Genomic DNA, 27,897 nt, shown 5'->3' with positions numbered 1-27,897 from the left:
AGTGAGAGGCCCGCGTACCGCAGAAAAAAAAAAAAAAATTGTGGATTTGAAATTGTAATCATAACTATATACATTCCAAACGTAGTCCTGTTCTCTTGTTTTGCAAATCTGTGCTAACGTCTCATTTCTAGGTGGCCCAGTTTAATGTGGAACATTTCTCAGGGATGCATAACTGGTACGCCTGCTCCCATGCCCGACCCACTTTCTGTAACGTCTGCCGAGAGAGTCTTTCTGGGGTCACCTCCCATGGCCTGTCCTGCGAAGGTACAGTAACATCCAGGGTTTGTTCTCCCTTGACACTGACCTTACTGTAAACACGCTGCCACGGGTACATCTGTGAACAGAGAAACGTCATCATAGGAAGACATTTCCCTTGGGTGGAAGCAGTAGCTGGGAGCGTGTCAGTGGGACCAGAGTGTTTTAATTTTACTGTGGCTTAAAGTGAAGGTCTGCACACATAGGACCAACTTGGAAAATATTTTGGCTCAGGAAAAGATAACATAAAATCATTTGAAGGGACGTATAAATCAAAATGTAGCATTTCCCTCTTGAGGAACTAGCAACTACCCTTAAAGAAAATTCTTTAGACTTTGTGTATCCTTCTAATTTTCTAGTATTCTTTTTCTGTTCTGTTTAATTACAGAGAACAAAACTTTCTGTGAGGACAGTATATACTTTTTGGCAGGATTTAGATTGTTTCTTATGTTGCATTGTTTTAAATGTTTTATTTCATTTATGTTTAATTTAAACGGATGTTATCCTTTTAAATTTCTTTAAAGTTTTCTAAAAATAAGGTCTATGCTGCTGTTCTCATCGCAGGATCTGTGGGTTATTTTTAAATTTAAGAACAGCAACCACTTAAAAGAAATACATTAATAGTCAACAAGAGAAAACTCATACGTTCTTTAGATTTATTTAATCTAATACCTCAGTGATTCCATCACTGTGTACTACTTTTGAACTACATATAATACCATTATTTAGCTTTTCTCTCTAATACAAAAAATTCTTAGGTAATCTTGTAATAAAACTATATCATAAGTAAATAATAAAATAGAAATGGAGTCATAGTTTTAATTCATTTTAAATTACAAAATCCAAGATATGTCAGTATTTCAGCTATTTAATATGACAATGACACAGCCTAGTGGATAAGAATAGAGCTCTGTAGTTAAACCCTGTGGGTTCCAATTCCAGTTTTACCACCACAAACTATGACCAGGAGTAGTTTAACCCTTTTAGACTTTTGCTTCCTCATCTGTACAATGGGGATAATAGTCATTTATACCTCACAGAGTACTATGAAAATGAAATGAGAGAGTACATACAATAACACTACTTTTCTAGTCAAATATATGGTAGACATTTGTAACTGCGTTATATAAGAAGTTCACCAAGTAAAGAATTACAGATTGCATCATGGCTTGATGCATTAAAATTCATGAAAATGAGAATTTGGAGGAGGCACTAAACTTTTTTTTAGATTTAAAGAATGATTGCAAACAAAGATATAGTTGGTCTTTATGACTTTAGTGATCTAAAAGTGTTCCTGTAACTCTACTAGGGCTGTAATATTATATGGGGTTATTTTGAAGGTCTTTTTACTATTACCTTATAGTCTTATCCTCAAAATGCTAAAAAAAAAAATCAGATCTAAAATAGCCTTAGATCTGATCTGTGGTATCCTTCTGTTTTGAGAGTTATGTGTTATTAAATATAGTTAACTGTTTAGGAATTGAAATTAATAGTGGGATGACTGAATATTTTTCTAAGCATTTTAAAAGAAAAATAAAAACTATATTAGCTGGTGAGAATAAAAAACTTCAAAGTCTTTAAATACATGTGTTAACATTATTCTATTACTAAGTAAGTTCCTGACTTTTTTAAACTCTCAATTATAGTATTTTTAAATTATATTTTTAGGGGAATATATGTTAGTATTCATTTTCTCTGCTAATAAAAATTTTAAATCTGCAGCGTCTTGCCCATGGAGTATTTTTAAAACTGCAGCAGAAGGTTTTAAAAATCCCGAGGGTTTTATGAATATACAAAAAAGTTGCCTTTTTATTTTATGAGACTGTAGTTATTTAGGATATTTTTACTGTAAGCAAAGTTAAACTTTAGAAACCCCCTTGAAATCTGAATAAACTGTTGCTTGATAAAACTAAAGGCTTAAAATACAAGACGCTTTAAAAGTTATAACAGAGATGCAAATACAGGAAAAATTCATTCAACAATGACAATGAATAACATTGTATTAGAATGGAATCTCGCTTCCAGTGTGCAATGCCACCACTAAATTTACTTAATCTTTCTGCCCTTGTTTTCACAGTAAAGAGTCTGTGTCTTGTGTTGAATAATAACTAAAATTATGATTTTAAAGCCTTGCATATGCAAAATATATGAATGAAAAATAGAAAACAGAAAATACATTTCATAAATAATCCCCTAAGTCAATTGAGAATGTTAATTATAATTTCAGAGCATAATTGTGCTTCACAGTTATTTATACAGCACTCTAAGAATAAAAAGTTAAGTGGTGATTTTTTTTTTTAAATCAACAGCATAAATATCTCCACATGGGTACTTATTTTTATGTTAAGTACCCATGAACACTTACAAAGTGGTAAAGATTGAATATTGCAATAAAGAATCATAATTTGTTTCATGTCACTATATTTTTTATGTTTTATGGTTTTAAAATAATGAATTTACAGGTCAGGAAAAAGTGCCTTATTTCAGAATAACTTGTTTGGAGAAAATTAATTGTCAGCTAATTACTAGGCACAAATTAAGGTGCCTAGTAATCAAGTCCATTCCTTAGTGTCCATAGTTACAGCTCAGTTTGTTTTATTTTTTATCATTATATGTTGTATATGTTGTATTAAGCAACTTTGTAATTCTCAAGGCTCATTGCATGAAGAACTTTATTATTACAAAAGTGATTTTTATTTTTAATGAGCTGTTTGATTTTTAATGGCAAAATCTTCAAAAAGCCATGAAATTATACTGTTGCCCTCTTTTTACTTCCTTCTTTACCTCTTAGAAAAAATACTGACTGTTAATATCAAGTACTTATTTGTACTTAAAAAGCAGCCTGCTGTTTAAAACTAGAACTAAAACTAGAACCATGCTCTTGAGAAATACAGTAACAGATGACAACTTTTAAATAGTTTAAAATATTAAATAATTTAAAAGTCACTTGGAGCAAAAAGGAACGGTCATGCTAAATTTTTTTTTCAAACTAAGCTAATTTCCTGTGGTGCTGTTTCTTTATACTGTTGTTTATCAGCAGTAAAATTCAGTTGAAAACTTGTTTCCTATACGAAGTCTGTGCTTAGTCACAAAGTCATTTATAACAAAAATAGTATGATTTCTAGGAAAGAACTTGTCATTGTACACAAAAGAGCAGGTAAATGAAACATTGCCAGTGTCTATAGACTAATATTTTTAAAGGAAAAACCAGCTCAATTTAAGTGGCCATTTATATATCGGCTATTCATGATACTTGAAGCATTCTGAACATTTGGCTATAGGCATCTTAGTTATTTTACTTGACCCCTTCGTTTTCATGTTACATCAAACTAGGACAATTTAAAGAGAATGGTGCGTAACCCGATTTACTGGTAGAAATTCTAAAACCATGTGATAAGGAGCCGCCTGAAAAGTCAGAAACTCTTTTATAATAACATCAGTATCCATTAACGCTTGGATAATGTGTGTCCCTAGAGGGATGGATAAGCTTAGTAGGAGTCAAGTTCTGATTTTCATAAGCAAGAGTTAATTTTTCAAATCATCTGTGGTTTATTTGTTTTTTCATGTATGTGCGGCTTCTGTCTCGGTTGTTTCCTCTTACTTCTCCTTTGCAGGCACCTTTTTGATAATATGGCCTGAGAGAATTAGCGATGCCTGAAGTAGGAACGTCACTTCATCATTCCTTTCTTCTACATTGTCATGTAGTCATCCCAACAGGATACTTTCAAGACAGTGCCATCTTTGTGACCCTCGTCAACCTATTTCCCATGATGCCTGGATATTTTCTTGACGTACTTGCACTTTAAAATTGCCCTGAATTATCTTGGTCTTTATCTCTCTGGTAGTTTCAAACTTTTGATTTAAGTATATTATACGTACAGAAAAAAGCAAATATCAGAAGTGTGCACAGCTTGTTGCATTTTCACAAATTAAACGCATTCATGCAGTCAGCACCCAGACTTAGAAATTGGCTGTTACCAGCCCTCCTGTATTACTGAATTTTATTTTCTTCTGTTGTGTGTATGTTGTCTCCCTCCTCCTCAATAATTTTTTTTGCATTTATTTCCTTTCTTTTCTTCTTTTAGAGTAAGTGGAATCTCTTTAAGTAGCAATCTATAGCTTGATCAAAGTGTTTCATAAACACATAGCCATATTTGCTTTTTAGAATATCATTGAAGAGTAATAGAAGCTTTTACAAATATTGTTTTTCTTCTGCCCTCCGACCACTTTAAAATTTCATGCTGTGATTTCCTTTCATTGTTGGTCCAAAAGTGCATATTCATTTAGCAATGGTTCACTTTTTTTTTTTTTTTTTTTTTTTAGTGTGTAAGTTCAAGGCTCATAAAAGGTGTGCAGTGAGAGCAACAAATAACTGCAAGTGGACGACCCTGGCCTCCATCGGGAAGGACATCATAGAGAACGAGGATGGGGTAAGCTCAGTACTGTCTCCCATCTCTCCCCGGCACCTCCACCTCTGCTCTTTTATTCTCCTCTCCTGTGGAAATTAAGTGGGAGCGTCTATTAGTTCAATTACGACAGAGGGTTCAGGGGAAGTGTTTATTATTATGATTAGATGGAAGGTTTTGGTTGATTGTGACTTTTTATTTTCAATCCAGTTCTTTGCAGCTTCCTTCAGCTCTTAAGTTTCAAGGGGAATGTTGGGTAAGGGCTTAGGAGTGGTTGCTGTGCTGGGCTGGTGCTCTGGACCCTAATCTGGCCAACTAAGTTGTTCTTTAAGGCTCAGCTCAGCCGTTTACTCAGATGTTCACTCCTGAGACTTTGGGGCCTCCTCTCAGTGGTGCCCCCCACCTTCAAAACCTTGACTGCCTTGCATGTGAATCGCTGATAACACTTCGTGGTCACTTTACGATATTCTCTCTATGTGCCTTTCTCCTCAGCGACACTGCAAATCCTGCAGGGCAGGGGTTTAGTCTTACTTATCTTTATATCTCTACAGTGCTCAGGGCATAATAGATGCTCAATAAATGTGGGGGAAATGAACGTATGCCACGAATGATACATGGTGCTGATTCCATAGAGTAAGAAATCATTGTATCTCTTCCCTTGGCTAAGAATGACGTCCTCCATGGTCTTTAATTTGACTGCCCTTTCTTCCTGCTGCACAGCTGGCTATGCCCCACCAGTGGCTCGAGGGTAACTTGCCCGTGAGTGCCAAGTGTGCTGTCTGTGAAAAAACGTGTGGCAGCGTTCTCCGTCTTCAAGACTGGAGATGCCTTTGGTGTAAAACGATGGTGAGAGTTTTATAATTATTTTCCATTTAAAATGTTTCTTTCTGTACCTTTTCCATCTGTGTGATTTAGAGACAAAGCTAAGAATTTATGGCAGAGCAGAGCCTGGTAGTACACGCACCCGTTTGTAAGGTTCATCTTTTTCAAGATGCGTTCCTTCCACTCTGGTTACTTTTACAAATGCCCTTTTTGTGACACCTACTCTTGTCCCTTTGTGTGAGGACCTCTTTCCCACAGTTTTATTGTTTTTCATCAAGCTTTAGCCACCCTTAAGTGGTTTGCTGTTTTCAGCCTGTTTTACTACCTGTTGCCCACAGAAAGCCACCAAATTTTGATTAACAGGCCAAGTGTAAGTTTTCTACAATCCCGTGTGTGTTCTCCGAGAGAAAGAAGCCGAGTTCAGTAGGCTGTGCACTGATATAATTTAGGTTATATACATTCATGTTATATAAATAAGTAAATATTTTAAAACTTCTTTGCATGTGCAAGAAAGTGGTGAGAAGCAGACACAGCGTAACGTGGAGCCAACGGCAAGCAAGGGTCCCATCTCTGCCAGACTGTGTGAGGACTGGGCCTCCACCCTGCAGGAGGGCAGTCGGTGCAGGAACTCAGAGGGTGACCTCACGCCCCTCAGAGGGTGATGTGGGGCTAAAAGACAGCAGGACGAGGAGGCAGTGAGTGCTCACCTGAGCGCCGGGTGATGCTGTCTGATTACGATGCTGATTGCCTTGCTTTGGGGCAGAGTTGTTTGGTCGTGTTTTGAGTCTTAGAAGTCAGCCCCTCTCCCCCCAACAAAAAGACAGAAAACCATTGCTTTTAAGAAGCACGGTGAAGATGAGCAAATGCAAGAGATGTGCGTGTGATATGTTGATTTCATAATCAATGCGATTGAGTCCATAGGCCACAGAGAAAAAGAAGTCCTATAATTTTTTAGTCAGGCCTGATAGACAATCTTGTGTTTCTTTTTCATTTTTGTTTTTAATTTTTTTTGGCCGCGCTGCCCGGCACGCGGGATCTTAGTTCTCCACCAGGGGTGGAACCCATGCCCCCTGCAGTAGACGTGAGGAGTCTTAACCATTGGACCGCCAAGGTAGTCCCCTCTTTTTCATTTTTGAATCAAACATGATTTTCTTCATCCCCATGCTTTTGTTATTCTTCATCGATTGCCTCTTTTATTGACATAGATGTTACTTTTTATTTCTTTTATCCCATTTAATATAATATGCAGACTATATTAGATACCTCTCTTTGGAGTTTTGGTGCAACCCTAACCCTGAAAACCCCCTTCTGCTGTTCCTTATTTTAAAGGAGTACTCACGTAAACAGGATTTTAAATCAAGATTCCATCCCAACTAAGATTTCTTTTTTGGGGGGACAACCACTGATGTATGCATCTACCACTATTTTTATTAGTCTGCATTTACTGAAGTCTATTTCTCTACTTCTGGAACTTCAGCTGTTCTTTTCTAATTTTTTGAAAAGAAAGCAGGTCATCTGTGTGATGAATTATTTTAGAAAGGTTTTGTGTAAGTTGTCTTCACCTGCAATATATAGGTCTCTACTTGTGTTTAGTCAGTAGTTGTCTTTTTCTATTGTAGTTGATTTACAATGTTGTGTGAGTTTCAGGTATACAGCACAGTGACTCAGTTATACCTACATATATATGTTTATGTATTCTTTTTCAGATTCTTTTCCTTTATAGGTTATTACAAAATATTGAGTATAGTTCCCTGTGCTATATAGTAGGTCCTTGTTGGTTGTCTATTTGATATATCATAGTGTGTATATGTTAATCCCACACTCCTAATTTATTCCACAGACATAGCAAACAAACTTATGGTAACCAGAAGGGAAAGCGGGGGAGGGGTAAATTAGTCAGCAGTTTTTAAACTTTATTAAGTTTAACAGTAGGAGTTAGAAAAGCAGTAGGAGTTAAATTAGGTTTTTTACTTGCTTGTTCTACTCTCTGCCACATTTTAAAAATTTCGCAAATGGGACAGAAGTATTATTATAGACTGTAGAAGGGATGATTCTGGAATGTCTTTCCTCTTTTTTCCTGGCAAACTTAAATATCACCTTTGCATGAAATCATTCCATGTGTCAGTTAGACATGCAGGTTTCTGGGCCGCCATCACTTTTGTTACATGCCTCTTAATCTTGTACTTCCTATACACTATCATTTATCCATTATGATACTTTGATGCCTTTAAAATATGAGTTTCTAAGAGCAAAACATCTAGTGTCTAAACATAGTCACCTGGTTCAAAACAAAACAAAACCATAGTTCCACAATCCTAATAATTCTTAATTTTTCCAGCTGTTGTCCAATCTCTGGGCATAGTTTTACCTTTTCTGTAAAAATAGTGAAGATACAATTTTATCTCTGCTTTTCTCATTTAACATTGTTGTAATCATAGAGCAAAATACCCTATGATTCTCATACGTTTTAAATTCCTTTTAAAACTATCTGTGCCTACTCATTTTTCTAAAATCCATTTGGATTGTTAATGATTATAAGTCATAACAGGAAATGGTCCAAAATTAGGTCATCAGCAGAACAAGAATCGCTATTAAATTTCAATTATTTTCTCAAAAGTTTTGATAAATACATGTTTAATTGATATGCCAGTTGTCTAAAAGGACTAATGAAATAAAGTCTTATTAAATAAGTGCTTTAGGAAGTGCCTGCTCTTACTAATGAAACATTTAAAGGCTCTCTAGCTGAGTACATAAATTATTCTAAATTGCCTGGGTCCTGCTTGATACGTTTGCCCTGCTTGCGTGACCTTGAAACTTTTTGTTCTATAGAGTTAACACACTTGCTGAGTGCCTGTGATGTGTATCATTTTCCAAGATGAGGGGGCAATAATAGGACCTTTTCCTTTTCCTTACAGAGCCAGAAGTCTAGCTGAGAACATAGGCACGGATGTACTTATAAGTATAATAACATGACAATATTATAAAAGATGTGTGAATAGAAAGTTATAGATCACTGCAGAAAGAGCAGACACATTACAGATTGTATTAATCTTCATTAAATTCTGTAAGAATTTTATAAGGTAGATGTCTTCATCATTTCCTATGGACAATTATATTGACACTCACTGGTTCGCTTCCCTTCTTCCTTCCCTCCTCCTCCCTTCCTTCCTCCCTTCCTCTGCACTTCTTCCTCTTCTCTTCCACTCTCCTTCCCTTCACCAGGCATTTATTGACTACATACTACTTGCCTGAGACAATCATGAAAACAGGCTGTACAGACCACATCAAATTCCCATCTCTAAAATGATTAGGCCATTCCTTAGAAGTATAAATATTGTGCCATTAAAGTAATTTATGAATTACTGAACATTTGGGGATGCACTTGATCTTCATTTACCAGTTCCTTAGATATAATTTATACCATAATAAAACATTGATGTGTTTTTATGATTCCTGAAGGTTTATTTCATTGTTGTTAGGTACACACTGCCTGCAAAGATTTATATCATCCTATATGTCCACTTGGCCAATGTAGAGTATCTGTCATACCTCCAATTGCACTGAACAGCACCGATTCTGATGGTATGTAGCAGTAGTGTAAGTATGTATATTCCTGGTATATCAAATGTTGATATGTACATCTATTTTCCTAGAATAAATAGAACTGTAATTGGTTATTCTGGTTAGTTTTTATATAATATTTCCATTTCAGTTGCAGAACAGTACATTTAATTTATAAAAGAACGTTTTAAAATTAAGGTGTAAAAACATAACTATTAACACAGTGGTGAAATTACAGTGTATAAGATTTACATTTCAGCAAATAAAATAAGATTGTTATTCTGTAACAAAATGCAATATGAAAAGATTAATTTTTTATAAGCAATTTTTCCCCCTCCGTAATTGAAGCTGCCCGTTAGCATAGCTCTTATTGAAATGTGTTTTCTTACCATTTCATTGTAGGAATTTATACTCCTATAAATTCATTCACTTTTTCTGGAATTTTACAACTTAATTGTACGTACTGAAGAACCTGTTTACAGCACTGGTTTTGGAATAGCATACTAATAACTTCCTTGTAAGCAAACCATATTACAAAAGGCTTTTACCATGAACTCTTATCAATGTTTTGCATCGATAAAGTGCCTTATGCTTTTCAAACTTTTTATGTAAATGATGCCAGAGGATATCATAGATATTATAAGCTGCAGAAAATATGATTTGTTAACCTGTGTTATTAACAGCCCCCCAACCAAACCCTGATATATCAAAGTTCTGTTATTTATTATAAAATTAAAAAATATTTTCTAAGGCCTTATCAAGGAGGAGTTAAATGTAATGCCGAAAATGAACATGAATCCTTTAACAATTGTGAATTTATAGACTATGATTGGTTTCTCTTAATAATTAAGTGTTGTTAAGGCAGGTGGTAGATCTCAATTTATGTATGATTAATACTTTTACCATCTTTGGTATGATTTTTCATTATAGTGCACATTTTAAAAGATAAGTTCTATGGTCTTAGTGTGTAAATAATAAACCTATCTCCTTTTGGGGGTGCTAAATGATAACATTGTTAAAGTAATAAACAAGGTTCTTTATTTATGAATTTATCTTTTTTCCTCTGAAGTTTTTTTAAGAGTTTAAAAAGAGAAAGCTGTACGTATTGATCTTGTGCTGTGTTTTGTTTCTTTTTTTTAACAGGTTTCTGTAGAGCAACATTTTCATTCTGTGTTAGTCCTCTATTGGTTTTTGTCAATTCTAAGAGTGGAGATAATCAGGGAGTAAAGTTTCTTCGCCGATTTAAACAGTTACTAAATCCAGCTCAGGTGTTTGATTTGATGAATGGCGGTCCTCATTTAGGGTAATTGATTATTGATAAATCTCGTTTGAATGATATGTAGCACTGAGCACGAAATACACTTGGTTTTTCAGCTGATGAAAATTGCAGATTCATCTAGACATCTCTGTGTTGATCTTCTGACATCTCCCTTTTTTTAAAGTTCTGATTATAAATTTTAACATAAACTTTTTGATATTTATATATCTTCCTTGGGTGCTGAAAGTTCTAAAGTTTGTTTAGAAAATGTTTCAGAATATATCCTACATCAAACAATTCTGTTTGCTTAGCTCTACAAAGTAGATCAACTTGTGTAAATATAGAAATACAAAAAATAACTTGAGAAAATGATTTGCATGGGAGGGTAGTACTGAGTTGTATATAATACAAATAATCAATTATTTAACCAAAGCACAGATACTGTTGTGGGCCTCAAGGACAGGCCCTCAAGGATTTCAGACTCAGTTCCCATACATGACAAATAAGTACTTTTGTTCATTGTTCATTTCAAACTTTCTGGAATGTCGTATAACCTAAAATCTGGGGGGAAAAGCTTAAATATATTTTCAAGAGGGAAAATATGCCTTGAGGCACTTTGAATACATTTTGTGCCTCAATTTGAATCATATATATACAGTGTATATATATATGATTTTTGTTGAAGAGGCGATATTGTGTCATCTGACCCAAGAGCCTGTGATCTCCTTATAATTTACTTACGCCAACTCGGCTTTTCTCTTGGGTTCCACTGTCACCTTAAATCATAAACACAGAAGTAGAAATGAAGATTTTAGATACCAGTTCCTGAGAAGGCCTTTGTGTTTTGTGATTTAGCACTCTCCTATCTTCTCTGTTTCTCTCCTCATTCTCTCTTTGTGCCTCTTTTCACTGTGTCCTTTCAGGGTCTTCCTTCTCGTTTCCATTGCCTTTTTCTTGCTGTCTCAAGCCCTTCTGGTCCCATGAGTGTTGGTCTTCTTCATTTGAACCCAGCTCTTTCCTTATGTGCTCGTACCTCCCTTCCTTTCTCCTGCATGTGTCCTGGCACTTCCTCATCTAGCCTCTCTCCTCACCTTTGTCTCTCCATTGCTGGTTAGCTTTGTCCCCCTTTCTAGCATATCTGTTTTATAATCCTCGATGGTTCCAATATCTTATATTTTTGACATTTATTTTTTCTACCCATCCTCTAAAATTCTAAGCAACTCCCTTTGTGAAACTTCTCGAGATTGTCTCCATATTTTTTTCGATTTTCCACAATACTTGAGGTGTACAAAGGTACATTCTCAGGGTGAAATGTGTCAAAATTTGAGATGAAGGAAAACAGAAGTAGAAAGATTGACCTGAGAATAGGAAAAGAGGAAGCAAAACAGCTACAGGGAGTATGGCAGGGGTACATTGGGCAAGGTTTGGTGGGTCTCTTGAGGAACTGCCCCTGTGCCACTCAGGAGCACCAGTGCCCTAGATTCTTCTCCCTAGTTTGTAATATGCTACTCATGGAAATAACATATCCTTGTGAAGTAAAGAGAAAAGTCAGTACTCTTACCGTCTCCTATCGCTTACCTTTCATTCTCTTTCCTGGGTTCTGCTTCTTTTTTGTTTTCTCATTTCTCACTCCCCTTTTTTCCTAATTTTATCTCCGTTTCTACTTATAATCTCCTTTCCGCTTTATGATTAAGACATTTTCTTGAGTTACACATTGCACTCAAATTGATTTTTATACTATAATTCATATGTAAGAGTTCCTATATTTAATCTGAACATGAATACCAATAACTAACAGAATGACAAAGAATTGGGGAACGTGATTTTTATTTACTTACACTAAAATAAAATACTTTTTTCTTTCAGTTTAAGATTATTCCAGAAGTTTGACAATTTCCGGATTCTTGTTTGTGGAGGAGATGGAAGTGTAGGTTGGGTTTTGTCAGAAATTGATAAGCTCAACTTGAATAAACAGGCAAGTGGTCATTCCTTTCACTGCTAGTTATCCTAACCTGCTGACCAGTGATGTACAGAAATGTCAGAGTCCCTATGTGTCAACTTGTCTGAGGTCTCCTGTGGGGCTGTCTTTCAGTGTCAGCTGGGAGTACTGCCTCTGGGTACAGGAAATGACCTTGCCCGGGTTCTTGGCTGGGGAGGCTCATACGATGACGACACCCAACTTCCTCAGATACTTGAGAAGCTGGAACGAGCCAGCACCAAAATGTTGGACAGGTAATAACAAATTCTCTTCTAAAATTGTACTGACGGTAACCCCTGACGGGGGTCCACCCCTGAGGTCTAGAACAGAGCCTGGCACAGAATAGACACTCAATAAATATGTTTTTTTGAGTGAATGAATGAATTGTAAAAAAAAAAAAAAAAAATGAGGAAACTAGTTTAATGAATCCATTATTATTATTTTTTTTTTTTTTTTTTTGCGGTACACGGGCCTCTCACTGTCGTGGCCTCTCCCGTTGCGGAGCACAGGCTCCGGACGCGCAGGCCCAGCAGCCATGGCTCACGGGCCCACCCACTCTGCGGCATGTGGGATCTTCCCGGACCGGGGCACAAACCCGTGTCCCCTGCATCGGCAGATGGACTCTCAACCACTGTGCCGCCAGGGAAGCCCTGAATCCATTATTTTAAAGATAATGTAGAAGGCTATGTTGATACTAATTACTTTTAACTGCTCTTTGGCTCAGAAAGCTTGAATAGTTAGTGGGGGGGCTTTTGATGAGTATAATAGGTATGGTCCCTTCATCTTCTGGTTTCATTAAAACTAAGAAAGACATATAAACTTTAGATTTTTTAGAATATCTCTTCTTAATTATACACATTGAGAAGGAATTGAACCAACAAAATACTAAAAAACAATCTTTTCCCAGGGACAGGGAAGTGTTAGGAAGACAGATTCACATGAAGGAGCTATCACTGTTTTTATGTTATCCTCGACTGCCTCTCTTAACTGCTTTCTCTCTAAACGCCCCACATGTAAAAAAGCAATCGCAGTGTGTGTGCCCTGAGTATTATGCAGGAGGTGCTTAGAATTGGGGTATAGGGAGCAACCAGGGCTCAGTAACCTCCATCATAAGTGGGACACAAATGTCAAAATCTCATTATAAATTGGAGCTAGCATGAATCAAAACAACTTTGATAGGATTAGCCATCTGTGGTACTCTTCCCGAAAATAACGAAATCCCATCAGGGAGCCACCAATCTAAAATGTAATTACTCTAAAATAAGCTATAACCTAATTAATTGTAACCTTGCCTGACATAAGGTAATGTTGTAATGGCTGATTCTTTTGCTGACAGAAGATTTAGAAAGAAAGCTGGGCTGGCAAGCATTTGTCTGTGTTTATCCCAAACCAGTCATGGGAGGGATCCCCCAGTAGTTTGGGAGCATAAAGTGGACTCAGTCTCCAGTCTTTAAAGAGCCTGGAGGTGATTTCCCAGATGACTGCCCAGTTCAGTGCTAACCAAACCCCACAAGGTATTTTAAAATTTAAATACCGCTCTCCCCGCAACCTAGGAAATGCTGTGAGGCATTTCCTCTGCTCTGGGTGTGTGCTTTTCCCTTGTAAGTTATAAAAATTAATTTCTCTAGGTGGTTAGCAGAGAAACAACACCCCCTTGGTAAAATTCCTTAATACAGACCTGCAAAAAAACCCAAAAAAGCACAAGAAAAAACAAATCAAAGGGGATTTAAAAAGCTAGGACTGTTGTTTAGAAACATAAGAATATTTTGTTCCAGTGCTTTCCTTACTAATTTAAGAATACCATTTGTAAAGAACAGGTGAAAAAATTGATGTTTAATAATATTCCACATCGTATATGCTTTTTCATATATATTAATTTATTTGACCCTCAAAACAACACTGGCTAAGAAAAGCGTTGTTATGACTGTTATACAAAGATGAAAATTGAGTCTTGCGGAGACAGTGGAGTAACAATGAATAGTATTTTTTGTCTGCCTGGCACTTCTAGTTACTTTACTTGATAGAGTATCATCTCCTTTAATCCTCACTGTACATTTAGAAATGGCTAATATCATTATCGTTCCATCTCACAGGTGAAAAGGCTCAGGAGGTTTTTATATTAGCAGTGTCACATAGCTAATAAGTGGTTGAACTGGCTGTCTGCAATGAAATCCAGACTCTACTTCCCAGGGGCTTTCAACACTGCACTCTCTGTTTAATGCACATACTCACCAAATGGGTCTGTAACTTCTGCTTTCAACTCTGCTTAGCTGGTACCAATAAGCATCCCTTCCTGACTTGTGCTGCCACTTTCTCCTATTTCATCAGCTCCAATCATTGCCTATAAAGGGAGGAGGTATAGCATGGAAGGTGCAAGGACATTTGGGTGGATTTCTTTCCCAATTCTTTAACCATCCTTTGACCAGAGAAGTATTGCCAGATATACGGAACTGGACTTTCATGTTTCCAATTGTGATTTTCCCTATTTGAAAGTTTACAAAGTTTAATTATTTTATTTGTTGCTTGTATTACATCTGTTACTGCACTAGAATACAAGCTTTATTAGAAAAGTCTTATTCAATTTTGTATTTCCAGACTGACCCTGGAATACTGTCACTTTGAGACGTTCAGTACATACCTGTTGCGTGGATGAATGAAGGAATGGATGACTTTTTGTGCTCAAATGTGTATTTACAGTATATTCATGTCAAGAGTTGAATAGTAGCTATACACATCTATTTCATTTATACATCCTAACATATAACCTGTGTCTTTTGGGGAATTCTCTCAGAATTTGAACTTTTATGCAAAGACTTGTTAGTCTGAATGATACACTAGGCTCTCTTTACATACTGATGCTAATCTTGGGATTTTCCTCTAGGTTCTATCACTGGCATCCACTGTGATATGCTTTTCTTAAAATCCATGTGTTACAGTACAGCTCTTATTATGCTTTGTGTCTTTGAAAGACCTTTTATTTCACATCCTGTTACTGACAACAATAATGTCCCTACCCAATTGTTCTTCCCAAATTTTGAAATTATTTTAGATAGAAGACTGGATTTATCTGGAGTTGATTGCTTTTCTCTAACACCAAATGATTCAATGTTTGGTTTGAAATTAATATTTACAGCTAATTGAAATAAAGTTGCCTCAATTAAGTATTATTTCTATTAATTTTTTCCTCTCAATCCCATGCTTACTTTCTTAATGTAAGAAGGACTATTTATCTAATTTTCATAATTTTCATTTCATGTCTGTATAAGCTGACTTGGCAAGACAGATTGTTACGTGCAGAATGATTTATTTTTCGTAGGTACTATGCGTTTGTTTAATCTAGGACATGTTTTAGAATTTGGGGCTGTGACCCATTAGCAACTTATATAATCTAGTTAGAAATTGCAGTGAGCATTATTTAAAAAGTGAAACAGAAAGTAACAGAAAAGTCAGAATGCTTTGCACCTAGTGAAGAGGAGAGGTCTTGTTACATATCTGCATTTCTTACTATGGGCCATAGCCTTCAGATGTTTGGAAGTCACCAATCAGAGAATTGGTAAGATACGGAAATCATAAATTATGAATTCAGCATTTTATGAGATTACCAAAAGTCCATCTCTTCCCATATTTGGTTATTTTAGACACAGCAAACCATAGTTCACGAATATATGTGCATCTGTGTGTATGTGAGGTAAGAACAAAGTCAGTTTATTAAATTTTAAAGGAATTTTAGACCAAGGATTTTTCTCCCTTCAGGTGGAGTATAATGACCTATGAACTCAAATTGCCAGCAAAGGCTTCTCTACTTCCAGAACCTCCAGAAGCATCTGAAGAATTTTATGTAAGACTTTAACTCTTTATCTATTTGTCATTTGAAAACGGGGGTGAGTGTCTTGAACAATAAAAAACATATAAGATATGGTAGTATGTTCACTTAATGGTAATTTTTCTTGTTTGGGGTTTGGTCTCATTGACTGCTTCTGGTCTTCTCCTCCAGAGGAAAGAATCCTTACCATCTAGGTTAGTGTCCTTCCATGACAACCACCCTGGGCGTGTGATTTCAGCCACATCACTCGCCTTTGTGGGTCACATCTTCATGGACCTCAGCTGTTGAGGAGACCACAGTGTTGGGAGGATTAAAGGAGGTGATGAGTGTGTGGAAAGCACCAGGCATGCAGGTTCCCTTGCTCCCACCCTAATAGTTCTACCTGAAAATTCCACCTGCCTATTTACTCGTACCAACCGGGCTCCAGGGAAGCCAGCTGATGCCAGGCTCCTGTTAGCTGTCACTCATCTTCTGCTTCACCCATGAGCACCTGTTTGAATATTAGATGTTCGCCCAGCTCCAGACACACATCAGTGCTTACTCGTCACCAGAATATTGTATTAGAATTTCTCTCTTCCTGCTTTCCCTGCTGTGTTGAGGATGCATCAGGACAGGCCTCTAGGTTAAGTCTGTGGATTGAGATAAAACAAAGGAAGACAGTGCACTTCATTCCATCCCTGCTACAGACCATTAATAACTGCAGTTTTTAGACGTTCTTAAAGATTCAGCGTTCTGATTAAACCTCAAAGCACTGGAGATTTAAAACAACCTAATTTTCAAAGGATTATTCTCTGACTCACTAAGACCATTTGATCTATGATAGCTTATTTTTCCCTCTAGGAAAATTCGTCTGTTTATTTTACAGTTGAAATCTTTGTTTTGTCATCAAGAAAATTAGGATCATGTCAAAACTAAGGAAAGGAATGATAACTAGAAACATGGGCTATTCCTTAAAGAAGCTAACTGTATTTAAATTTTTTCCCTGATATAAAAGTAGCAAAAACTGCTTCTAAAAATTTTGGAAAATACAAAAATATATAAAAAAGAAGGTAAAAATTTTATTTACAGTCCTGCCACCCAGAGGTAATTACTATGAAAGATTAATATATTTACTACTTTCTTTCCAGCAGCATTTTTGTTTATATTATTATTTTATTCAACTATAAACATGTTTTCATAGGAACCAATCTTTTTTCTTAATAGTATTTTTTAAATGTTATTAATTTTCTCTCCAAAGAGACAAAAGGGGCATTATTTTGCTCTTCCTACTTCAAGATGTCCATTTCCTAGCATATAAGATAAAGTCAGACAGTTTACTTTTATCATATACGTAGTCACTAAATATGAGGTACAATCGTAACTACATGGAAGAAAGCTCTTTTTTAGTGTAAAGGAGTTTTGAATGAAACTTCATGTATTTTGCTTTTTTATTAAAGTATTTCATAACAAAGAGATAGTGTGCCTTAAGATTACAGGTTAAATGAGTGTTCTTTGTCACTCTGACCAGTCACTGTGTGACTTCTTTGCCTTGAAAACTGAAATAAAAGTGAGCTAAATATTCCTTCTTCGTAGGCTCAATCTAATGTTCCAGCTTATATTTTTTAAGTAAACTATTTATTTTGGATTCCCTTATGCATGATTGTGAAATTACTGTTTTTTTCGATTTTCCCTAAAAGGCCACAAAATGTGGTCGATCTTCTTATTAACTGTTAGCATTCTGCGGCGCCATAGAATTATAGAGCCTAAGGAATTATGACAGTTTTATTGATTAATTCCTTATGGCCATAATTAAGTAACTGTATTTGTTGTTGTACTTTTTGAACATTGTAAGAATAGTGATTCCATGATTTCCTTCAGTAACAATGATTCTATTGCTTAATGCTCACTATCAGAAAATGTATTGTTTACATTTAATGTAAAATCCCCATGCCATCAGGTTCTTCTCTCCTCTACCCCTTGGCGAATGAATATGCATCTCTCCATTGGCCTCATACTAGTTCACTCTGTTCTCACCTTAAGTCTCAGCTTAGGTATCACTCATTCCAGGTATCCACCACTCACTCCAAGTGGTCATCCCTCATCTCCCAAGTCCTACGTCTGTGTCTTTCTTCAGTAGTTCCACAGCCCCCTTCACCTTCCATCATCTTACTGCTATCACACTGTAAGGATCAGGCAATGTATATTATTCACTCACCATTAATTATATTGTCATCTGGTACGATGACTAGCACAAAGTAGACAGTGAATTAAAAATTAGTATTGTTAGGGAATTCCCTGAAGGTCCAGTGGTTAGGACTTGGCACTTTCACTGCTGTGGCCTGCGTTCAATCCCTGGTCACGGAAATAAGATCCCACAGGCTGTGCAGCACGGCTTAAAAAAAAAAAAATTCGTATTGTTAAATTTCTTTTAATCTAAATACCAAACTGTATTAGAACAATGGACATCTTGACATCAAAGCCCTCTGGCCTTATGTATTCCTTGGAAGCCAGATTCCTACTGCTTTCTTTTTGGATTAAAAGCTTTTTGATGCAGAGGTCATGTTTTTGGTCTCTTCTGTATCATTCCCCAATCATACAAGTCTAGTAAGTCTACAGATGCTTGTTATCAATGCCAAGGTAATCAAAGAGAAGGTGTGAGCTGCTGTACCCCAGTCAACTCCCTGAAAACACAGGAGAGAATGGCCTCAAATTTCTGGAAATGAAAATCTTCAGATTAGTTTATTTCTAAATTTACTCTTACTGAATAATAAAACTTCTTTCCCCTCAATTCTGTCTGTTTTCTAGCTGCTTGGTAATAGCATGCTATGAAGTTGTAACTTTATGTTTTCTTTCATTCATTCAACAATATTAAGTGCCTGTTGGTACCTGGGACTGGAAATAAAAGACTTACCCTCTAGTTTCAATCAGCTTAGAGCTATGTTTGCCAAGCTGTGTGCCAGGCACCTCAGTGAACTCAGAGGGCTACCATGAGATTCTTTTAAATTTCAAAGAAAACATTGTAATACTCAACATCTGTTGGACATCACAGAAACTACTAGCTTGAGGTAGTACACAGTTTAAATATTAGGTTGCACTACATTCCTTTTGATGACATTATGTTTTTGTGCAGCTGGATTTTCAGTAGCTGCTGTGATATAAAGCAAACTCCACACAAAAATTAGTGTTGAATAGGAAATGAGGGTATCACGGTCCAATCTGATTCTAAGGTTTGAGATGTATACAGTGCCCACAGGCTCACGACTAGTTATTTAAGAATGAAATGAGGTATTTCTTTTCTTTTAATTTATGTGTATTATTTTTTCAAATAGTTATTAAGTTGTCAGGACATAAATACTTATTAAGCTGTTTGGACTTAACTACTACTAAGTATTTCTTTTGGCCCAGGGGCACTGTGATGAAATTACTAAGACGCTAAGGATGCATGAGCCCAGAAAGTTTGGGAATCTCTGGTCTAGTGGGAGGGCCAGACAAGGAAATGACCAGCAATGTTTAAGTTATTTTCAGGGTATAATGATTGCACAGAAGAGCGGGTTCTTAGCCTGGTAAGTTCAGTGACGTCTTTACAGAGGAGGTTGTATCTAAACTGGGTTTTCAGCACAAAAAAAGAGAAGTAAGAATTAGCTAGTTGAAAAAGAGCATTACACAGAGCTTGATAGTAAGGACCTTGGTACATCTGGGGCAGTACAAGTAATTCTGTAGAGTTAGAGCGTGTGGTGCAGGGGAAGGGCGTCAAAAGACAGGGCAGAGGAGAGGAAAGGAGGGTTCAGATCATGGAGAGTCTTACATGTTAGCTGAAGACTTTTGACTTTCTCTAGAAAACTTAGACATGTTAAGCTGGGTTGTGGCATGATCAAATTTGTGCTTTAGAAAAAAAAATCACTCTGTTATGAAGTGGAGAATGGTTTGAAAAGGGGCAGGAGAGACAGAGGAAGCCCAACCAGGAGGCTGTTATAGTAATACACCTGATCAATTATGAAATTTATATTTGACAGATACAATTAGGCAAAGACCAAGACTTGCTTGGTCAGGGTGTGTGTGGGGGGTGTGATGGAATAAGCTCCAGAATCCCTACGTGTAGCTTGTCTGCCCTTCATTAGCTGTGGTTCTTGGGCAAATCACTCACCTGAGCCTTAGGTGCCTTGGCTGTAAAACAGGACAATGAATAGAATAAATACATACAAAGTATTTAATCACAGTTCCTGGTACACAATAAAAAACGTCAACTGTTATTACTTTACCTTCCTAAGGCTGCTAAGTGACTACATAATAGCTTAATAAGTGGCATCAATAATTTTATCCCAGCTTCCCTGGTGGCGCAGTGGTTAAGAATCCTCCTGCCAATGCAGGGGACATGGGTTTGAGCCCTGGTCTGGGAAGATCCCACATGCCGCAGAGCAACTAAGCCCCTGCGCCACAACTACTGAGCTTGTGCTCTCAACTGGCGAAAGCCTGCGTGCAGCAACGAAGACCCAGCACAGCCAAAAATAAATAAATTTATTAAAAATAATAATTTTATCCTTGGATATAGAGGTTATTTCCTTTTCCTCTGGAAAAGGTTGTACTCTATGCCTTTGGTTACTTTTAATGGACAAAAACTTGGATTTTTTAAATGTAAATTCAAATGGAATTGATAGTTTTTCTCGACCCTCTTATGTGCTATGACAGTCTACCCCGTAGGGAAAAGAAATAAAATCAATTTTTTGGAAGAGTATTTCCTTCCTTTGCTTTTTTAAGAAGATACATTTTCATTTTTCTGATCTTAACTGTAAAGATGTAGTTTTTAATGTTTAGACCAGGGATCAGTAAGTAGATTTATCAGTCAGTACAATATTGTGTGAGACTTTGAGATTCCTCCCCTCTCCTCCTTTCTTTCAGGTAAAATTTCTTTTCCATATGTGCTCTGCCTTTGAAGGCAGTAAGATAGAAATTTAAATCAGTAGCACACTGGTTGCCATTGGTGGCAATGGGTGTAAAGCAGGACTGAGATTGCTTTGGGAAGAAGCTAGTCAGGAAGGCTTTATAGGGGGACGGGTAATTGAATCTTCATTTGTGTGTGAATAAACTGATGCTGATTGGTAAAAAGCAATGAAAGGTTACCTGAGTCAGAAGAGCATTGGAGGCCACCTTGAATAGAGCAGATAGTTTATAATGGACATTTTTGAGCTGTGTGACATGGAATAGAGTAGAGGCAAACATTTGGTGGCTCTGAATATGAGGCTGTTTAAATATTGTGCACATTTTTACGTATTAGGAAGATGTGTTCTTTCAACAGAATGTTAAAGTTTGAGTCAAATAGATCAGGGGATATGGGATTCCTTTAGCATTTTGATTATTTCGTTGAGAGAAATACTTATTTACATGATTGAATGACATGCATTCAGCATTTTAAAAACTTTTTATTGAATTACACATACAGAAAAGTGCACATATCATAAACATACAGCTTGGTAAGTTTCCAGAAACTAAATGAACGCATGTAATCAACACCCAGACACAAGGTAGCATTACCGGTAACCCCCCCCGCCCCGTGTCCCCCTTTCATCACCCCACCTCCCACCCCAGTAACCACTATCTTAACTTTTAACAGCATAGGTTAATCTTGTCCGTTTTTGTACTTTATAAAATAGAATCATTTTGTATGTGTACACGCCTTCACTTCTGAATTCTTTCCCTAAATATTATGTCTGTGAGATCCATCTATATTGTGACATAGTGGTACACCATGCATTCTCATTGCCCTGTAGTATTCTGTTGCACGAATATACTACAGTTTTTTATCCATTCTACTATTGAATGGATGCTGCTGTGAACACTCTAGCACATGTCTTTTGGGAAAGCACACCTGCCTTTCTTTTGAGTATAAACAGAAGTTGAATGGCTGAGTCCTACAGTGTTATGCATACGTTCAGCTTTAATAGATACTACCCAGCAGTTTTCTAGAGTGTTTGTATCAATTTGTGCCTCCACCGCAGTGTACGAGAATTCTGTTGCTCCACAACCTTGCCGGCACATGGCATTTTCCAGTCATTGCTGTTGTTTTCCTTTTAACTATTCTGCAGATACACAGGGGTGTTGCATTGTGGTTTTAGTTTCTATTTCCCTGATGGCTGATGAGATTGATCACCTTTTCATCTGCTTATGGACCACTTGTATATCTTCCTCTTTATTTATTTTTTTATTTTTCATTTTTAAAATTTTATTTATTTATTTTTGGCTGTGTTGGGTCTTTATTGTGGTGCGCGGGCGTCTCATTGCGCTGGCTTCTCCTGTTGCAGGGCATGGGCTCTAGGCGTGCGGGCTTCAGTAGGTGTGGCATGTGGGCTCAGTAGTTGCGGCACACAGGCTTAGTTGCTCCATAGCATGTGGGATCTTCCCAGACCAGGGCTCGAACCCATGTCCCCTGCATTGGCAGGCGGATTCTTGACCACTGCGCCAACAGGGAAGCCCTATCTTCCTCTTTAATTTCTAGTCTTCTGCCAATTTTTATTAGATTGTCTCGCTTTTTTTGTACTGACTTGTAAGAGTTTTTTTTTTATATATTCAGCTATTTGACATTAGTGAAATTTTTAATGGATTTTATGGATTTTTCTAAGAATATGAATTAAAGAATTCCAGAAACAAAGAGGCTTTCAGAGAAAGGAAATATTTATCTATTTTGTATAATGACTCTTTCATATATATTATTTATTTCATTAAATCCATTTTTATTTCATTACAGCCATTACCATGTGTCAGATGAGTCAAAATGGTCCCATTTTTGAAGCAGTAATAACTGAGTTGTATAAATGCCAGAAACAATAATACAGTGTGAGTTTTTTATTTTTTCAGATGACAATTTATGAAGACTCAGTTGCAGCTCATCTTACAAAAATCCTCAATTCTGATGAACATGCAGTGGTCATATCGTCTGCCAAGTGAGTTGTGGAGTTCAAGTCATGATATAGTTATATGGTGAAAATGAAAGGAAAGCTGTTTCCTACCACTTATGACATTTCTTCGTGATTTCTGCCCCCCAAAATATCTGTGAAGTAGGTTATAGAACTAGATATACTAAATTTGCACTGTTTTTTTAAAAGCCACCTTAGCATCTTATTTGCAGTGGAGTTTATTTAGAGGCTAGTTTTTTGAGGCTTAATTCGAAACATTTTTGTCAAAAAGGTACAGTGAATGTTTAGAATTTGATTAATCTAAGTTCTTATGTAAAGAAACATTTATGATTAATTATGATGTGGAAAACACATTTCACTATAATTCATTATTTCCATAAACACTACTATTCAGAGATTGTTTACACCAGGAAAAGGAAAATAATAATGAGATTTTTCAAAATGACATTTCTCAGTATGTTTAAATGATGTAATTATATTTGAATTCAAAGTTATCAGATTTTAGTTAAGTTGATTCCATACATGGAGCCAAAGCTCCTTGATTTTATTATCCCGAATGTTGCCTGTCTGGCATTTAGGATTTAGTCTTGAAGCACCCTATACTGCTGTCATGAGAACTGGAAAGTCAAACTACAGGAAGGAGTGAAACCCACTGAAATTTTCAACTGACGAGCAAAAGTAACAGCATGCTTTAGGATTCAGGCTTAGCAAGGAAATATTACTGATATACAGAAAGAGGAGAGAAAGGGAAGGGAAAGAAAGGGAGTAGGGAAGTGATGGAGGGAAAAATACACAGACTTTACATGTTACATACTTAATTTGCAGAGAAGTCAAGGAAAGACAAAATAAATCATGAAAAACAAATTTGCTTGTGACCAAAGCACAGATGTAGTGACAGTTGCTTTTGGCGCCATAACCTTCAGCAACAGGAGATAGGACTGAGCAATAGGAAAAGAGTTAACAGCAAAAGGCAAGGGAAGCACACTGGTTGCCCAGATTAGTTGGCTCCAGATGCGCTTTATTTGATGCTGATGGGTTTTTTGGTTGATGCCTCGATTGGGTGTTTTTTAATTAGTTAGATTGTTTTATGGTGAAATGTACAAATCTCTACTTTTTCCCAGGCCTTAGCACTCCCTATCGTCTTTCTCCTCTTGGGCCAAATTCACATACCAAAGTTACTTCCTCTGGTATTTCTTAAGTGACTTCTATGAGGAAGACATTTGCATTTGCCACCCTTGCCCTATGAGTCAAGTGCCTCTTTATGGGACATTTTAGAGGACGTGTCTAGAAAAGATTGAAAGTTGCAATGGAAACTTTTTAAAGGTATAACAAGTTATAGAATTATTCTTTAATACAGTTAAGTAAATATTTTATTTGGCCACCTTTCTTAGTTCAGATGTTAGCAAAGCTTTAATATTGGCTTTCGGGTGTTTGATTACTGCCTCTTTTACATTTTATGTGTTTTTTATTTTTATTTCTTTAAGATGATAATTGACTTATAACTGTCTTTTTTCAAATAAAATTTTATGCAGAATCCCAGTATTAAAAAACTAAAATTTTATTTTGTTGGCATTAATACATTGGATAGGATTAAATTATTAGTTATTTAACAGAGAAATAAGCAATAAGGTTATAGGTGGCAGTTTTATGCTCTATGCAGTTTCCAGTTATTTCTGTATTTTATGTTGGTTACATGGTCGTAAGGATGACATTTTTATTTAATTGAAGACAATTTCCTTACGACCATGTAACCAACATGAAATACAGAAATAACTGGAAACTGCATTAAATATAGTACGAGATTTGCACAAAAAATAGTGAATTCTAAAGTAAAAGCTCTTGTATACCTGACAGTTCTTTTAAAATGTTAAAATCTTATATTCTATATTTTAAAATGTTAAAACATTATATTCGAAATGAAATTTTAATCAAGCTTTCGTGAAATCCTTGAAATATTTCTGAAAAACAGCTTGAAAACCACTGACATAAGTCACAGTGCTGTACTGTGTCAGTCTGAGGCCCTAGATGAGATTCAACCATTTGCTGGCTTTGTGACCTATGCCTGTTTTATCAAGTGTAAGAATGGAAAGAATGCCTGTCCTTCCTGCCTCATGGAACTGTTAGGGGAATTCACTTGAGTAATGAAATAAAATGAGAGCTTATAAACTACAGAGTGCTGTATTAAATGATGGTATCATCACCTCATGTTTTACCCAACTGCATTTCACAGTTTTTCCTTGACCTTCGCCTGGCTCCTTGTCTAGGCTCTACTCTTAGCCTGGCTTTGGATTCCTCCCTGACTAGCTCATTTGCCTTTAAGCAGATTCTGTTACAACCTTGGTCCCCTCTTGTCACTTGTCTGAGCTCCCAGGCCCACCCAGATGCGTGAACTGCACAACAGCAGATTAAAATTCTGGGGGATTTGCCATAAGGAGGTTCAAGAGAGAAAAGAGAGGACAATATGTAATAACTTTGTACCAGTGATATAGTATATTTTTACTTTGACTTTTGTTACGGATTTTTTTCAAATATGCAAAAAAGTAGAGACACTAGTATAATGATTTCCCACCATACCCATCACTCAGCTTCAGTATTTATCAACATTTTGTCATCTACTCCCCACTTTCTTTTGCTGGAGTATCTCTAAGCAAATCCCAGAAATCATTTTATTCCACCTTCAGTATGTATATCCAATAATCTTTTTTAAAAGTCTAATAAAATTAATAATAATTACTCAACCTATAGTCCATTTCCCCTAATTTTCTTGAAGGTTTTTTTAGACAATTGATTCGTTCAAATCAAAATCCAAACAGGGCATGTATTGCATTTGGGTTTTATGTCTCTAAGACTTAGAAAATCTATAATAGTTCTCCCTACTTTTAAAAAACTGTGTTATTTGAGGCACGACATATACACAGTAAAGTACTCAAATCATAAAGGTACAACTTTATTAGTGATTAGAAAAAGATAATACACACACACATTTACATCTACATTCTTTTAACTACCACCTAGATAAAATAAAGAATTCCCTTCTTTTGTTAATGCCATTTACTTGTTGAATGATACTTTAAGGCAGAAGGTTTTAACTAAACCTCTTGTGTATGTTTATATTTGTTTCATAAAATAGTAATTCCCAGTAGCTTAAGCTATTTTTAACCATGTTAAAATGTTGAAAATGCTGATGGAAAAGCTGTATTTCATCAGCATAGCTAATAAGTAGGTTAACTAATGTAGTTCATCAACATAAAGTCAACATTTCCTTGACTTTGTAATTTTGTCAGTTCAGTAATGGTAACATGAGTTATCTTCTGAGATTCAGAAGGACTAATTAGTCATTATAGATGTGATTTATTAATAAAAATAAAAAACAAGTTATTAAGTAAATGCAATTTATTCTGTAGACAAAAATTCTCAGGGACTTCACTGGTGGTCCAGTGGTTAAGAATCCACCTTCCAATACAGGGGACACGGGTTTGATCCCTGGTCGGGAAACTAAGATCCCACATGCTGCGGGGCAACTAAGCCCATGCACTGCAACTACTGAGCCCTTGTGCCTCAACTAGAGAACCCGCATGCCACAAACTGCAGAGCCCATGCGCTCGGGAGCCTGCACGCCACAACTACAGAGCCTACAGTGCTCTGGAGCCTGCGTGCCACAACTAGAGAGCCTGCACACTGCAACTAAGACCTGATGCACCAAAAAAAAATAATAAGTAAATAAACATTTTTAAAAAAACCTCTCAGAAAATGGGAACATTAGCAGGAAAAAATAATAAAATTGGAACCATTGTCATAGAACCATAGAATTTTAGATTTAAGATCTATCTTAGAGATAATTTAGGCAAACGCCCTCACTGAATAGATGAGGTAAGATATGTAGTTAGAATCTTTCCTCAGAGCACATAGCTAGGAGTTTTAATATATTATGCATTGATGTTTGTAAATTACCTTTAATTTCTGATTGGAACGTTTAAATATCAGATTAAAAATGAAGTTTTCAGGTACTGACTACCAACTTGTGGTTCTGTTTGGGCACCATTGCCGTATTTTTCTTAGTGTAGCATTTGCATGTTTTATTGTCATTTACCCCTATTAAAAATAAGTGGAAAACTGATAAATGAAGATGCTGTTACCAGTGATAAGTATAGATCCCATATATAACATAATTAAGATGATAGTGGAAATCATAAAGCATGCTAGCTGTGTGGACTGTTGTTAGCTTCAACTGAATAATTTGACCATGTTCAGCTTGGAAGAGAGAGAACAAAACTAAAGAACTACAGTGCTGGATATACCTCATCAAAATGATAACTAATGTTAATTAAATGTGGAATTAGGAATTTAGAATATTTTTAGCTCTATGTGAAGATCCAGTTTCATTCATTTGATTTTTTTACATATTTTCTGGAAGTCTTTATGTATTAAAGTGGGAAACTATATCAGTTGGAGGATTTTTTTGTGTTACTATAGTAAATACATCTTAAAACTGTTTTTCCCCAAGTTTGCAAGTTCCTCGTTGGTGTGACTTTGAAATCACACTGCTTTTAAGTATACGTTTTATTTCTATTTTAAAAACCTCTGCATTTACCATTTAGGTATAACAAAAAGTGAATTAATTCCTCCAGATTATAAATATCCTCTGTCTTCTGGAATATGGAACTTAGTGGACCATAAGATTCCCCCAACTAAGTGGCAAGCGTTCCCTAACACAGTATCCTCCTCTCTCCCTGAGCCTCTGTCTGCCTCAGCAGCATGGCACAAGTGAGGAAGCACCTCTGCTGCCCCTTTCATTCCTAGACTGATGGACCGACAGGCTCTGTCCCTGGGAGTTAGTGAAACGCCAGCAAAAGTATCTATGATGATGTTACGGCATTATGCAATTTCACAAATCCAAGAGGAAAATT

The 27,897-nt window shown here is 36.3% G+C and overlaps 1 protein-coding gene across 2 annotated transcripts in view; it reads left to right on the top strand.

Annotated features, from left to right (window-relative positions):
* The window catches only part of DGKH (diacylglycerol kinase eta), a 167,025-nt gene that overhangs the window by 99,534 nt on the left and 39,594 nt on the right, over nucleotides 1–27,897 (top strand). The window contains exons 6-14 of one of the 2 annotated variants that reach the window (XM_060128750.1): nucleotides 132–264; nucleotides 4,579–4,685; nucleotides 5,382–5,507; nucleotides 8,963–9,065; nucleotides 10,188–10,347; nucleotides 12,169–12,277; nucleotides 12,395–12,534; nucleotides 16,034–16,118; nucleotides 22,932–23,017. In XM_060128750.1, coding sequence (XP_059984733.1) covers nucleotides 132–264; nucleotides 4,579–4,685; nucleotides 5,382–5,507; nucleotides 8,963–9,065; nucleotides 10,188–10,347; nucleotides 12,169–12,277; nucleotides 12,395–12,534; nucleotides 16,034–16,118; nucleotides 22,932–23,017 — 1,049 coding nt within the window. Of the gene's footprint in view, nucleotides 1–131; nucleotides 265–4,578; nucleotides 4,686–5,381; nucleotides 5,508–8,962; nucleotides 9,066–10,187; nucleotides 10,348–12,168; nucleotides 12,278–12,394; nucleotides 12,535–16,033; nucleotides 16,119–22,931; nucleotides 23,018–27,897 lie in introns of those variants that run through there. The other variant, XM_060128751.1, reaches the window with a different exon arrangement.

Source organism: Lagenorhynchus albirostris, chromosome 18 (assembly GCF_949774975.1).
Source record: "Lagenorhynchus albirostris chromosome 18, mLagAlb1.1, whole genome shotgun sequence".
NCBI classification, from domain to species: Eukaryota; Metazoa; Chordata; class Mammalia; order Artiodactyla; family Delphinidae; genus Lagenorhynchus; species Lagenorhynchus albirostris.
Note: the sequence above shows the minus strand (reverse complement) of the source record. Positions and strands in the feature narration are given on the sequence as shown.